Source organism: Amyelois transitella, chromosome 14, assembly GCF_032362555.1.
Source record: "Amyelois transitella isolate CPQ chromosome 14, ilAmyTran1.1, whole genome shotgun sequence".
NCBI lineage: Eukaryota > Metazoa > Arthropoda > Insecta > Lepidoptera > Pyralidae > Amyelois > Amyelois transitella.
The window spans coordinates 640,254-655,374 of NC_083517.1; the positions used below are offsets into that span (position 1 = coordinate 640,254).

The following is a 15,121-nucleotide window of genomic DNA, read 5'->3' on the forward strand; positions in this document are numbered from 1 at the left end:
GAATTCATATTATCCTTGTTTTGTTACGTTTGCCTGACACGAGTCATTGTTTATAGTAAGATATGTCGTAAGTCCTTATTTAATTTAAAATTAGATTAAGAAAGGGCAAGATGTTGATTTTTTATTTAAATAATATGCCATTCATAAAAATATTGTAGTTTTAATTTTAGGTGTTGTTTTAAATCCAATGCATCTTTGTTAATATTCATTGCTTTCAATATGTATTATTATACAATGGAGCTACAATACCATAGGACATGCCCAGTCGAGCATTGTATAAATAAATATATACGGGACAAATTACACAGATTGAGTTAGCCTCGAAGTTCGAGATTTGTGTTACGAGATACTAACTCAACAATACTATATTTTATAATAAACACTTAGATCTTATTGGTCTGGATCTTGGATGTTAAGACTAACTAAGAAAGTTCGATTCTCATCATGCCCCGACCAGGATTCGAACCCGGGACCTCCAGTGTCACAGACAAGCTTATTACCGCTGCGCCACAGAGGCCACAAAAAGATAAGAAATCAGGTGTTTTAGGTAAGAAAAATAAGAATTAATTACCAGATACAGTAATTCTGCAGTCATGCTTTACTTGGCTGACTCGATTATCCTCAAAATACTTTTTCTCCAAATCCAACTGGTGGAAAGGGTGAACACCTTACTTTAATTATTGCAACAACTTTCGTAACTATATTACTCGGGTAAATCACAATAAAATCAAACGAAATCAATTACATAATACCTTTTAATAAATCTCAATCAGTTTACAGGAGCGCCATCAGCGGTGCTAGGTGTTCAAACTCTATCTTCTCTGTGATGTTCTTAGTTTTGATGTTCTCGTCTTGGTTGGCGATGAAGATGAGGCTGCCTTCATCCTTCCACCCGTACTTCTTTACCCAATGTTTTAAGGTTACATCTGGAATAAATAAATAAAATAAGGGGCAAATAATGCAGAGTCAGCCTCTAAGTTCAAGACTTGTGTTATGAGGTACTAACTCAAGAATTATTAGGAGTATATTTTATAACAAACAAGAGGCTGCCCGCGAATTCGTCCGCATGGAAACCCTATCAATCCCGCGGGAATTCCGGGATAATAAGTAGCCTATATGTTATTCTGGGACTTCAGCTGCCTACATACCAAATTTCGTCATAATCGGTTCAGTAGTTTTTGCGTGAAAGAGTAACAAACATCCATACTGACATCCTGACAGACTAACAAACTTTCGCATTAATAATATTTGTAGGGAACTTTTTATAATAAATTAAGACAATAACATTTATTATACCACTGCATTTTTTTATGTACAAGTGTAGTTTGAATGAGAATGTTAAAGATTAACAGCCTTATCTTGATCCAATCAGGGACATCCTGAGACTATGAACAACTATTGCTGAGACACTATTCTGGTATATTTCTTATTGTTACGCTTTTCTGTTAGGGGTCTTCATAACGCTTTCCAATTTGTGTAACATATTATATCCCGGTATCATAGATTTACACCATAAAACCTTCACCAAAATGTTTTTTGGTTCCAGAAATTTTTCATGTACAACCAAAAGTTTTTTAAATCTATACTAATATTATAAAGCTGAAGAGTTTGTTTGTTTGAACGCACTAATCTCAGGAACTACTGGTTCGAATTGAAAAATTCTTTTTGCATTAAATAGACCATTTATCCAGGAAGACTTTAGGGTTTTAGCTTAAGCTTTATATAACATCACACTGCAACTGTAAAGAGCAATGAAATAATGGAAAAAAGCAGGGAAAATTATTCATCCTTGAGGGCAAATTCAATGATGCCCAAAATAACTATTCCACACAGATGAATAACTGTGCCCACAACGGGCACAGCTAGTCTTTTATAAAATGTAATCATTGATGATTAATAAATAGTTTACTTCCTCTTCCTTTAACCCATTAACTCCCTCTTATATCTTTGCTGCTGTCTTCATTCTTCTAATATTTATTCATTCATTCATATCATTTATATCACATGCGGAATAGACAGAGCCAAATACAGAAAAGTATTTTCAAATATTCACTCTTATAAAAACGTTTTGAAATATGTCTAATACTTATTTATGAAAACTGATTATTCACCATCAATACCACCCAGCAAATTTGCCAGATTATTCTTTTCAATTGTCTGGAAGGTGATGCCGACCACGTGGCACACGAACTTGCGTATAGAATCATGGAAGCCGACGATCCGGTTGCACAGCTCAGGCATTTGGTGCACGCGGTTCCAGAACTGGGCGAAGTCACACTGCTCCAGTATGTCCGCTAGGTATTTGATTTGCGATATTGTCTCATTTTCGGTCTGAAAAAGGTTTTGTAATAACGTTTAGTTTATAGACATTTATGTAAGCTGCTATAAGTTTGTAATGAGCAATAACATATGAAAGAACATTGTAGCTCTATGCTTATTCTGACCTGAAAAAATTGGATTACGTTTTTCTATTGGAAATTACTTTTTGAAGGAATAAGTTAGTGATTGGACCACTTCTATTTATATTAACAATGTCAATGGTTTACCTTCAGTAGTGCTAACAACTATTATTTACAACTATTTCCAGAATAATTATGAATTTAAAGACAACAATATTGCTTTGAACTACTTTTGCAAAACAATGTTTGTAAAGAGCAAAATAATCAACCACCAAACTTACCACAGATTCAAGCAATAAACATTTACACAACGTGAAATCGGTATGTGGGAAATTAGTCAGAGCTTTCAACAGAATTTGGCAGGTAATATCAGCATTGAACTTCTCAGGATTAAACTGGTATAGCTTCAGCACAGCCAAGTTAGCTTCCAGATCGTAAGTATTCTCACGAGACTGTGTCTCCACGTATCTCTCAAGTGTTTGTAGGTTTGCCGGGTTATATCTAGTAAAACAAGAATAAATTAGATTTAGGTTATGTTAAATTGATTTAATCGTGATGATACTGTAAGAAACAATACATGCCTTTCTATGCTTTTTAATATCGTAGCCACAGTCTGTTTCATAGTCTCTGCCATTTTAACCAGCAAATAGTTTAATAAATAAAGAGAAAATGAATTTTGTTCTGCTGCGTGGCTTCCTCGATCAAACCAAACAAATTCCAATTTGACATCACACGTGACACTCGTGACAGTGACAGTTGCCAATGTCAATGTATTTTTATTTTTGCAACTCTGTCTTGTGCACTTAATAAATACAGCCTTTAAAAATAAATCTAAAATCGCAAATCACTTTTGTTTTAAATTTGGAGAAGTCTTCACGTCTTAGTTGTGGCAGTATACACTTGTTATACGTTACATCAAGACAAAAGTAGATCCTCGGAAACACCTAAGTGAACCAGGTCAAGGGTACGAAAAGTTAACTGTGGAACACCTAGGAGTACCACCTTAGTTATTCCATGGGTCAGAAAGACAGATGTCTGAGCCAGATGTTTTGATCCCCTTTTTGCAGGAGTCCCCATAACTTGTTAGTTTCTGATCCGCTTGGATCGGATCTTTGCTACTTCCTGTCTTTCCCACTAGTCCCATTAAGTTGTCCTTACCCTTGACCCAATATGAGACGATATTGTCCCTGTATGCCAGTAGGGCCACTAAATAACATTTCAGTGTGGTTGCGCCAATAATTGCGCCTGCGCCTCATCCCCAAAAAAATAGGTAACAGTGTAGCAATAATAAACACAACTCTTTGGAATGCTTACATATAATAAATTCTTATATTATAAAAAAAAATATCTTAACACTATAACAAACAAAGGCCAGTCAGTCCGAAAATCACTGTTTCTTGAAACTCTTTAGTATTGGGTAGATATTATCGAAGGCTTCGTATATTTCTTGTCTCACTTTAGCACCAGTCAACACTACTTTGCCCGATACGAATATTAAAAGCACTATTCTGGGCTTCACCATTCGGTAAATGAGTCCTGGGAACAATTCCGGCTCGTAGGAACTGAACTGGCCGTGGGTGAGGACCAAGCCTTCCAATCGAATTGGAAACTTCACGTCGCAACTTCCCACCATGTTTTGTATTTTGAAATCTAAGAACTTTGCCTGCAATAAAAACATATTGGGTTATTTATTAAACAATATTACTTATACTTCTTTGTAATTGGGCATGTGAAAGTGTAATTATCTTCACCATAAACAGTAATTTATAACCGCCAAGCTTGCATGAAGAGAGTTATGAATGTGGATGAAGCGAAGGAAGTATGCAGAGATCGTGGCAAGTGGAAAGAGGTCTCTGCCTACCCCTCCGGGAGAGAGGCGTGATTTTATGTATGTATAAACGGTAAATTAATACAACTACAACTTAGACTAAGGAGAAATTTAGTACAAGGGCACTACTTATTTCTAGAGAAATTTCTTCCAGTAGGCCCAATATTACCAATATTACTGTTACTGGTATTATCTTATATATAAAATTCTCATGTTACAATGTTTGTTCCCATACTCCTCCGAAACGGCTTGACCGATTCTCATATTTTGTGAGCATATTGAGTAGGTCTGAGAATCAGCCAACATCTATTTTTCATACCCCTAAGTGATAAGGGTTGTCCACCCTTAACATTTTTTTTAACTAGAAGTTACTTAAATATTATTTATATTGCGAAACAATGTTTGCTGGGATATCTAGTGTATAGTTATATATTTGTATGAGCTATACTTTTCTTATATTGAATATGAAATAACATTTGCCCTTAAAAAAATTGAGTTGTCCTATCTGAGTTATGTCCACAACTTCATCTCTTTGCATACTTTTTCATACATATGGTCACGTCTATATCCCTTGAGGGGTAAACAGAGCCAACAGGCTTGATAAGACTGAATGGCCACGTTCAGCTATTTGGCTTAATGATAGAATTGAGATTCAAATAGTTGTTACTTTTTCATGATACATAATGGACTTCTATTATGCAGTTTAATGTTGATTTCTACCCATGGGAAAGTTAATTTTCTAATCAATTCAGTAATTTACTTCCACCTCGCCAAATTGAATATTGTACATTTGAATTAGAAACATTTGTGTCTTATATGTAAGTTTTTATGTACTTACAATAAACTTGGACAAATTTATGATATGTGGAGTTATAGTGTGCCATGTGGTTCCCGGCACCAATACGAAAAAGAATAGGACCACTCGATGGAGTGGTCTTTCCCATGGATATAAAGAGATGTCTTTCCCATGGATGTTGTAAAAGGCGACTAAGGGACTATAGGCTTACAAACTTGGGATTCTTTTCAGGCGATGGGTTAGCAACCTGTCACTATTTGAATCTCAATTCTATCATTAAGCCAAATAGCTGAGCATGGCCATTCAGTCTTTTCAAGACTGTTGGCCCTGTCTACCCCGCAAGGGATATAGACGTGACCATATGTATGTTTGTAGTTATAGTTATTTTAAATGATTACTACTCACAGTGAAACCCAACTTCTGTATTATCCTAGCGTACTTCCGCGCAGCTAATCTCGAATCCTCCTCACTCTTGGCTCCCGTGCACACCATTTTGCCCGATGAGAAAATGAGCGCCGTCGTCCTGGGCTCTCGTATTCTCATGATGACAGCGGCAAACCGTTTGGGATTATATTCTGCGTTACGGGCATGTAACGCAATCTTCTTCAAATCCAGCTTACAATTTAAATTGACAGTTGAGACGATGTTTCTGAAAAATATAATGAAATTGTTTATGATAAAGAAGGCAAGTAAATACATACATAATATATTTAATAACGCCTCCTCTTTCCCGGTGGGGTAGGCAGATACTACATCTGTCCACTCGCCACGATCTCTACAAGAATGCAAGTACCTACTGCCTAAAAATTGAAAGTTAAAGTCAATAAGATCTTTTTCAGGTCAGATGCAATCAAATATGTATGAGTAAGTATAGACAACCTCTTTAAGCCACCTAATTCGATTAATTGAACATTTTTATTGATTTCATATACACAAAAGCCTTGGGGTAATTCAGACATAATGGCAAGAGATATGTAAGGTTATTCTTGTGAAATCAATGATAACCTTACATATCTCTCGCCATTTCTTTTTTTTAGTTTTGTTACATAAGCTTTATGGTGCAATAGGAAATTAATAACTCATTTTTTTAAGTTTCCTAGTTTAAGTTTTAATCTTTATTAGATAGATAGATAAATAAAATGTTTATTCGACAGTGCTACAGACACAAAACAAATATATCAATAACAGATTCTTAAAATTTAACACAGGGGTGCTGCAGCAAGTTGAAATGGATCTTTTTACACTGAAAGAGTACAAATTTTCAGTTATATTATAAATTTTTTGGACTTTTGTACGGAATTTCGTCTTTGTGCCATGTGGTTCCTGGCACTGATATAAAAAATAATAGAACCACTCCATCTCTTGCCATGGAAGTCAAAAATGCGACTAAGGGATAGACATAAACTCATAATTCTTCTTATAGGCGATAGGCTAGCAACCTGTCACTATTTTAATCTCAATTCTATCAATAAGCGTAACAGCTGAATGTATCCTGTCAGTCTTTTTAAGACTGTTGGCTCTGTTTACCCCGCATAGGATATAGACAGAACTCATTCCATTAAGTGCTTGTGAAATTATGCATTCATGTTTAGTTCATTTGTGTTTGAGCACAAGCCAACATGTTCTATTCAACATGGAGATTGTTAAAGAAATGTTTTCCCGAAATTCCCGCCGGAACGGTAAACGGCAGGAATATTGGTATTACATACTCTAAAAGACTATACATAGAAGCAGTAAGTATTGGTATATGTGTTGTCTGAAGTGGTGGTAATAGTCACAATAATGTTTCATATCTCAATGCTGAGTTGACATCTTAACATACATACATACATATGGTCACATCTATATCCCTTGCGGGGTAGACAGAGCCAACAGGCTTGGAAAAGACCGAATGGCCACATTCAGCTATTTGGCTTAACAATAGAATTGAGATTCAACTAATGACAGGTTGCTAGCCCATCACCTAAAAAAGAATCCCAAGTTTGTAAGCCTATCTCTTAGCCGCCTTTTACAACATCCATGGGAAAGAGATGGAGTGGTCCTATTCTTTTTTGTATTGGTGCCGGGAACCACATGGCACTTTATTTGGCATCTTTACAATTGTACAGAAACCTGCATGCATTGCCAGATTTCATGTTTATTTTTTTAAGTTCTGAAAACTTACTGTAACTGCGGCACTATTCCAGGATCAGCTGAATGTGGAGTCATGGGGGTCATCGGAGCAGGACTCGCCTGGCTGAGGAGAGGCTGCCCGGCTAAACTACCCCCAGTTATCATTGGTGACATGAGATTTTGCTGAAAATTAAAATACGCCATTTGAAATCACTTTCATCCACAAGATATGACACAGAACTGTTGTATTAGAACAAAATTGAAATTAGAACTTGGAATATGCCAGTGTCAAAACCAATTCAGGTTAAAAACTTACAGGTGTTTGTGGCTGCATCATTTGTTGAGGAGTAGAGAATGTAGGAGCGTAGGTATGGAGCCTCTGAGGAGTTCCCATCAAAGATCCTCCGAAGCCAACGAGAGGCGAGGATCCCATTGCCGCCAAGGACTGTTGTTGATGCTGCTGTTGCAAGGCATTTGGCAATATCTGCTGGTCTTCTTCGGGCTGATGAAGAGGGGTCCCGATCCCCGGTATATTATACGGACTTGGAAGCATCTGATCCATTTTGCCGAATAAGTTCGTTCACTATACAAAAATTAAGCGTCTGTTAACACGTAAAGTTACTGTTGTAGTAGGTGCTGTCAAATTAAAATAATTATTGAAACACTACGTATTTCTATTTACGCATAGAAAATAGCTTTTTGATTAATATATAAAACGCAAAATATAAATAACTCCATTAATAAAACTTTAAGGTAGTCTCGATTTGCTTGGTTGTTATTTTTTCCCCATTTTTCTTGACATTACGGGGTTACCATATTCTGAATTTAATTTACTCAGTAAAAGATAGATACATAGTAAAAGATTTTTATTTTGTGTTTTTTTCTTTACAATAAACCAATCGTTGAACATTAATAAGTTTTAAAACGGCTCATTCCAGATTATCAGCACTTCAGAAGTAAAATCAATTCTACATACATATAATCACATCCCTTGCGAGGTAGACAAACCCAACAGTCTGGATGGTCACGTGCCACGTATGATTTAATGATGCAATTGAGATTCAAATAGTTGTGGCGACATCTATACGCCACTAGTCACAAAATCATGCGATACTATCAATCAAAAACAGCGAAAAGTCTTAATCGCGCAAGCAAAGATTTCATGGATCGGAGCATATACATATTATAATCTTTGACACAACATCGTCGGGGCCACGGTTCCACAAGCATAACACCCAGGCTGGCTGAAGATCTTCGCTTTGTTGCCGGTCCCAAAAAAAAATTTCAAGAATTCAAAGTTTTATCAAGTTAAATATCCGTTTCCCTTATCGCCTTTTCCGAAATCTATGGGAAAGATATGGAGTGGTCCCATTCTTACTCTATTATTCTCTTCTCACTGCTATTTCACGTGGTTCTTTGTATTTTAGTATTTAATCTTTGAGATCATTCCCAAACTTTCAGGTAAAATTGTAGCGTAGTGGTAAGTCTGAGGTAATGTAAGTAACAAGTCGACAGTGACAAATATGACAATGACAACTACCAAATATTTTTATTTCATTATTTAATTTTGCATATGTAAAGATTGAGATACTATTTTAATATAAAGAAAGAAAAATAAAATATCTTTTTTTGGTTGGCACAAAAGATGACATAACATTGTTCATAATAATAAAATTTAGATGCATTGTGAGCTATACATATATAGAATACACAAATGTAGAACTTATGAATATAGTTGTGCATATTATTTATTGATCCATGAGAAAAACATATATCTTCAATACACAAATATCTTCCAATGTTCTAAGTCCATACTGCACAAATCACAAGTTTGTTACTTGCGCATTTAGAAAACTAGTACACTAACAGGCAAATGAGCATTTCTACTTGCATGATACTGGTGTATGAAGCTCTCAACTATAGGGTTAAAATAATAATACATTTCTTTTGAAGAATGTGTTTATTAATTTAGAGTGTCAGTTACATTCTGAATGTAGATAAAATTCCAACGAATATAGATGGTACAGGTTTAAAAACTTAATCCTTCAACTTCTTCTTGGGGCGCAGATTGTTGGTGTGTCCGCACTTGGTCTTGCGGCAGTTGGTGGCACGGGGGTGAAGGCGAGCATAGCACTTGCGACAGATCATTTTGTCACAGTTGTACTTCATCGCCAAGATGCGCAGAGACGGTTCAATGGTACCTGAAATTTAGAATGTTAATTAGTACCTAGATAGAACAAACAACTTTAACATTATGCAATCGCTAACTAAATAAAGCTAAATAGCAATGTGTAAGAAATCAATCAGAATACTATTAATCTTTTGGCATGTTAAATATTGTTAAATTCTTCTAGCATTATATTTAACTAAATCCTCCCATTTCTACTTGCCAAAAGAATATGGACACTTATGAATTAAATTACCTCCTCTCAATCTTAGCACCAAGTGCAAGGTGGACTCCTTTTGAATATTGTAGTCTGACAATGTGCGGCCATCTTCCAGTTGTTTGCCAGCGAAGATAAGTCGCTGCTGGTCCGGAGGGATACCTTCCTTATCTTGAATTTTGGCTTTCACATTTTCGATGGTGTCAGAAGCTTCCACCTCAAGGGTGATGGTCTTCCCCGTAAGTGTTTTTACGAAGATCTGCATTGTGAGCTGAAAATATTATTTATGAATTAACATTTATGAATTTTTTGATGGACATTATCCACGAGAATAGTATTTGAATAAAAAAGTGACGATCGTTGATTGACTGCTTGACACGCCATGCGGAATTCGAATTTCAAACAAGAAATGGAAGTAGAGAAGTAATTGTCACCGTACACAGTAAAAAAAAAAAACAGAATTTAACTATCTATCTCAAGTTTGACCTTTCTGATTGTAAGTATTTTTTCAAATTAAAACAAATCAATTTTATCACAATACGAACCTCAAAAAACGTGCTCTACTCAAAGAAAGAGAACTGTCAAAATTTACTAGAAAACATGGCGGCGGTATATTTCGTTCAAAAATCTTTAAAAAAACAACCCACACTTACTATTAATTAATTTATTTATAAACAATCTAACAAGCCACACAATTAATATAAGAAAAAAACTCAATCGTTTTTTGTTTACTTGCAGGTACCATACAGTAACATACATACAATAACCATACAACTGAAAATAAATTATATAAATTTTTGGCCAGTTCAGAAATTCTGTAGAAGAATGTAGCAAATATAGCTGGGGGCTTACCATAAACTTTAAGAAAACCATGATAGTTTTCGCCCGTTTTGTTTCAAGCTTAAAATAATGTTGTTCCAAATCATACCATGAACTTTTAAAACAAGATTGTTTTATTCCTGCTTAGTGTTGTGAAAGAACGAAGGATTTATCTATTCCCTGGCGATTGTGAAAGCGAGACACAAGATGTGTTTCGTATAGCTGCGTCACTTTTACGCAGTGTTCCAATTGACTCTCATGGAGCTCTCATGACGACAATACGAAATTTTAATTTCATAATCTCATTTATAAAATATGTGTTTTAAAAGTTAATAAGTGTATAAAAGGTGAATAAAGTATTAAAGTATTAAATCTTAATCATTAAAACAAAATATGGCTTTTGAATTACGTTTCCAAGTGAAATTGTGTACCATACTACAGGCATCATTCGGAACATTTTTTGACGTCACAACAAAACAGTCGGCGCGGCCACTCAAAAAGTCTCTGTGCTTATTCGAAGTAAAGAAAATAATTTGTATTTTTATTAAAACTATGTCTAATTCCAAGTAAGTTTACTCAATTATTGGTGTGTATAATACGGACATAACGTGTGTTGTGAAACTGTTTTATTTCTTGCAAATTCATATCATATAAGTATTTTGTTTCGTTAAAAATTTCTCGTAGTAATAACAAGTCAGCTATGTTAAGTGGTATAAGTTTGAAGTGGGTTTTTTTGCAGCGTTAGGAATCGTCGCGTTTCTATGAGGCAGCTTGAACTTTTGTGGGAATTCTTAAATTCTAATAAAGACATTGCGACTGGTTTTAACCGCTCCTTACAGGCGAAAGAATATTCGGCTAGGAAATGGCAAGAAATCGCCGAAATTCTAAACGCACAAGGAGATGGTGCACTCAAAGATGGAAAAATGTGGTCAAAGGTAACTAAATAAAAATATATAAGTATATCTAAACATATGTGTCAGTCAATGCATTACTTGGAGACTACTTATCATAACTTATTACATATTTCTTCTAGTACTGGGTGGATTACAAGGCAAAATTAAAAAAAAGGAATGCCGCTCTACATTCATCCAGACGGCGAACCGGAGGAGGATCAGCTAATGAGCCACCTTTGTCCCAAATAGAGGATAAATTTTTATCCATACTAGGAGTAGATTTTGGTCAAGGTATGGCTGGAATCAGAGTGGATCCATTAACAGAGGTAAATAATTGAAGTCATGTCAAAAATGAATGTGTATATATAATTTTTATAATTGTTACTATTTTGTGTACTTTTAGGCACATACTGCAGTATAGGTCGCGCGGTGGTTAAAGAACGCTCGGAAAAAATAGTGGGGGCAAACGGCGCATGTGTACATTCGCGCTCAAAAATGCTAAGGGAAATGTTTTTTTTTATTTATTTAATACTAGCTGTTGTCCCGCAACTTCGCCCGCGTGATTTTCCAAAAAAAGTAGCCTATGTTTTAACTCGGTTATTTAACTATGTATATCCATATCTTATAATATACTTATAATGTTAGTATGGATTTTGTGCCTTATAAATACTTATAATCCCTACTTATATTATAAATGCGAAAATGTGTATGTGTGTATGCATGTTCAGTTTTCACACTTAACCTGACCTGGCTGAACCAATTTTGATGAAATTTGACATAGTTATATTCAACCGTGGACGGACATAGGGTAGGGGCGACTTGTACTGTTTGAGAATTGATATATTATTTTAAGTTGTCGCGTACAAATACGATAAAACAATTTGTGCGCAACAGTACCCAAGAGACACGGGACGCGCGAACTCAACGCGGGAAGTAAAGAGTGACTAATCCACCAATACGTGTCGCCGTCGGCGCACACCCGCCCCCCCTCTCTCCTCGTCGCACCAAATAGACCTAAAAATTGATCACTGCGCATGCCCCTTCTACTTTTGCCGAGCGTTCTTAAACCACCGCGCGACCTATAACATCTGAACCTACATCACAGTCCATTTTGACAAGGGAAGGTATGGAAGAACCTTCACTTGTACAACTCGAGGTGTTTGATGATGGTGCAGGACCTTCGCATGAAGTGGATAGGCATATGGACACTGAGCAAGCCATATTGGAGGATCCCTTTCCTGCGGTAGTTGAGGGGGAGAGAGCAGAGAGAGAAGAGCCAGAATTATTGGCACCATCTCCCCAGCCTAGTGGAGGACGCTAGGCGTCTTCTCGTGCAGTCGGCCCAAGAAAAAACAGAGGCCAGTGTGCGTAGCAGTAATGCCATGGAGGGTGTGCACCGAAGCCTGGCACTTATTGCCAATAGTCTAAAAACGATACAAGATGATATACGGGATATAAAAAGGTAATGACAACATACTTTTCATCAAAAAATACTTTATTTTAAAGGACTAATATACATATTATAAAATTAATATTAGCTATTAGTGTTATTCTGAAATGAAATCTAAATAAAATAAAAATTATAACTTAATTTCCGTAAACTTGATTTTAGTAAGTAAAAATCCAAATACCTATGTATTACTGAGAAAATAAATAAAATAATAAGCACTAAAATTTTGTATGTGATTAAAAGTACTACATTATTATTTTCAGCATAATGTCTAGCGCCTTTCCCAGAGTCGCTGAATGAGAGCGTTCCTCACGGCCACACCCTGCTGGAGTGCTACGTTACCACGCCCTCCTTCCGTCACTGGAATACTACTATGTGCAGAATAAATTGCCACTAATCGCGATTCTTCTTGTCTTTCTTCTGTAGTTAACTCTTGCGAAGGTAGCTTGGCTCCATTGCACATATTATGTAATATAACACATGAATTTACAATAGAACCAGCTACCTCTGGTTGATAGTGCAATCTTCTATGTAGTAGTAAACAACGGAATCGTGCTTTTAAAAGACCAATTGTGCGTTCAATTATATTTCTAGTATGCACATGCAAATTTGTATAATGTGCCTCTGGTGTATTTGGTGCTGCATTTAAAACAGGCGTCATCATGTACCGTCTTAATGGATATCCAGAGTCACCTGTAACACAATTAAATTTTAACTTTTTTTATAATGAAGCTTTTTTTACAAGTTGATGATACTAGCACATCCACCATTATGCCTGCATTATGGCGACAGTTTCATTTATATACTACTTATGAAAATGCAAAATACTTACCAAGAAACCATACATTTTCATTATTACTTAGTTCTTCCATGTAGTCCTTTAAAGGATGACTAGACCAAATGAAAGAGTCATGAGTTGCACCTCCATGACTGGCATCAACACTTATAATTTGCATGTCAGCATCACAAACCTAGAAACAATGTAAATATTTAGTTTTTATATTTATTTACAACCAAATTACTTAGTTATTTAAGATATTCATTTTTGAGCAAAATTATGCCAATTATTAAAAGTTTACTTACCAATTGTACGTTTAGAGAATGGTAATCCTTTCTGCAAAAATATCTGTCTTCATGCTGGTTAGGACGCACAATAGCAACATGAGTGCCATCAATGCATCCTAATACTCCCGGAATATTAAACTTGTTATGAAATCTAAAACAAGGAATATATTATTTTTATTACCATAAGAAAATGCACGGGATACAATAAAACATTAGTATTTATATTATATTTGTCTTGTATTAAGTTATTTTATATACCTTGTTTTTATTTTGTTTTGTTCATCACTATTATTAGGAAAGTGAATATATTTTTCTCTAAAATATGTATTATTTAGGCACTTTGAAATTTCATTTATGACAGTAGACACAGTTTGCTGAGCTACAAAATGCCCTTGAATCTTTCCTGTAGGTCTTTGATAAGACCCTGTGGCAAAAAATGACAAAGCAGTCAAAACCTGAAAAAAGCAAATACGTAAGTGAAGATAACACAAAGAATCCCCCATATAGATGCACTTTATTCTCATTATGATACATATTCTAAATAAAAGTTTTCTAGGTTTACCTTTGTCTCCACCGACAAGTCAGTAGCTTTTTGTGGTGTTTTAAGGAAAGGTCGAATCTCTTCACATAAATCGCGAGCTAGTGTTTTGGTCAATCGGTACTCCTTAACAAATTGAGCATCCGTGTATATTTCAAACGGATCACATTGATCCCGTAATCGTCTATGCCGCTCCTTTGCTGCCTGCTTCCTCCTTACACTATCTTCATGGTCGTCTTCTTCTTCCAAGTATTCAAAGATCTCGTATTCATTAGCCATTACAAACGTTGTTTTATATATATCACGTAAACAAACACCTTCAAACACTAACGTAACGTAACTAACACAGTAAACACTTTATGCTTACTTATTTCAACACTCAAATGTCTCATAAGGTTTTCAAGTGGTTTGTAAGCATTGAAGGAATCACACTCAATATGAAAAAAGTTTTGTTTCCATGGCATCCGACCAACTTTTTTAAGATCGCAAAAATTGACGTAAAAACAATATTACTAGTTGTCAAATAACGGCTTATAGTACGAAATTGAATGAACGTTTCGTTGTGACGTCATCAAAACTGCTAAGAAATGTAAGCTTAAAGTAATATTGTTTTCTAAGTGTCATGGTACAAATTTCAAAAGTAATATTGAAACAATACTGCTACAAGACATTATGGTAAGCCCCGCTTGTTTCTCTTTGACAAGACATCGAAACGTTCAAAACTTATGCTTATCTTAACTTTGATGGTTTGAGGCTTTTATTAATTATTGAAATATCTGTCGCATTTTTATAAGTATATACAATTTAAAAACGTGCATTAATGTTAACCAAATATAA

At 35.4% G+C, this 15,121-nt stretch overlaps 5 protein-coding genes across 5 annotated transcripts; 1 reads left to right on the plus strand and 4 right to left on the minus strand.

Moving 5' to 3' along the window:
* Positions 1–741: 741 nt before the first annotated feature.
* LOC106129142 (eukaryotic translation initiation factor 3 subunit K) lies at positions 742–3,120 on the minus strand. Its single transcript, XM_013327615.2, has 4 exons — positions 2,981–3,120; positions 2,681–2,900; positions 2,112–2,331; positions 742–926 (listed from the first exon to the last, which is right to left on the minus strand). Exons 1-4 carry the CDS (start codon positions 3,031–3,033, stop codon positions 775–777), a joined length of 645 nt encoding a protein of 214 aa, XP_013183069.1. The 5' UTR covers positions 3,034–3,120; the 3' UTR covers positions 742–774.
* A 584-nt stretch (positions 3,121–3,704) lies between these two features.
* LOC106129138 (TATA-box-binding protein) lies at positions 3,705–7,927 on the minus strand. The gene is made up of 4 exons (XM_013327610.2): positions 7,452–7,927; positions 7,188–7,318; positions 5,429–5,672; positions 3,705–4,062 (listed from the first exon to the last, which is right to left on the minus strand). The coding sequence occupies exons 1-4, from the start codon at positions 7,695–7,697 to the stop codon at positions 3,787–3,789; spliced, it is 897 nt and encodes a 298-aa protein (XP_013183064.1). The 5' UTR covers positions 7,698–7,927; the 3' UTR covers positions 3,705–3,786.
* A 1,149-nt stretch (positions 7,928–9,076) lies between these two features.
* Positions 9,077–10,169, minus strand: LOC106129130 (ubiquitin-ribosomal protein eL40 fusion protein). Its single transcript, XM_013327601.2, has 3 exons — positions 10,065–10,169; positions 9,559–9,790; positions 9,077–9,336 (listed from the first exon to the last, which is right to left on the minus strand). Exons 2-3 carry the CDS (start codon positions 9,782–9,784, stop codon positions 9,173–9,175), a joined length of 390 nt encoding a protein of 129 aa, XP_013183055.1. The 5' UTR covers positions 9,785–9,790; positions 10,065–10,169; the 3' UTR covers positions 9,077–9,172.
* A 190-nt stretch (positions 10,170–10,359) lies between these two features.
* LOC106129134 (myb/SANT-like DNA-binding domain-containing protein 4) lies at positions 10,360–12,264 on the plus strand. Its single transcript, XM_013327606.2, has 4 exons — positions 10,360–10,904; positions 11,078–11,273; positions 11,372–11,557; positions 11,635–12,264. Exons 1-4 carry the CDS (start codon positions 10,732–10,734, stop codon positions 11,650–11,652), a joined length of 573 nt encoding a protein of 190 aa, XP_013183060.2. The 5' UTR covers positions 10,360–10,731; the 3' UTR covers positions 11,653–12,264.
* Positions 12,265–12,332: 68 nt separating this feature from the next.
* Positions 12,333–14,952, minus strand: LOC106129133 (putative nuclease HARBI1). Its single transcript, XM_013327605.2, has 5 exons — positions 14,309–14,952; positions 14,005–14,201; positions 13,765–13,897; positions 13,514–13,652; positions 12,333–13,374 (listed from the first exon to the last, which is right to left on the minus strand). The coding sequence occupies exons 1-5, from the start codon at positions 14,561–14,563 to the stop codon at positions 12,953–12,955; spliced, it is 1,146 nt and encodes a 381-aa protein (XP_013183059.1). The 5' UTR covers positions 14,564–14,952; the 3' UTR covers positions 12,333–12,952.
* Positions 14,953–15,121: the final 169 nt, after the last annotated feature.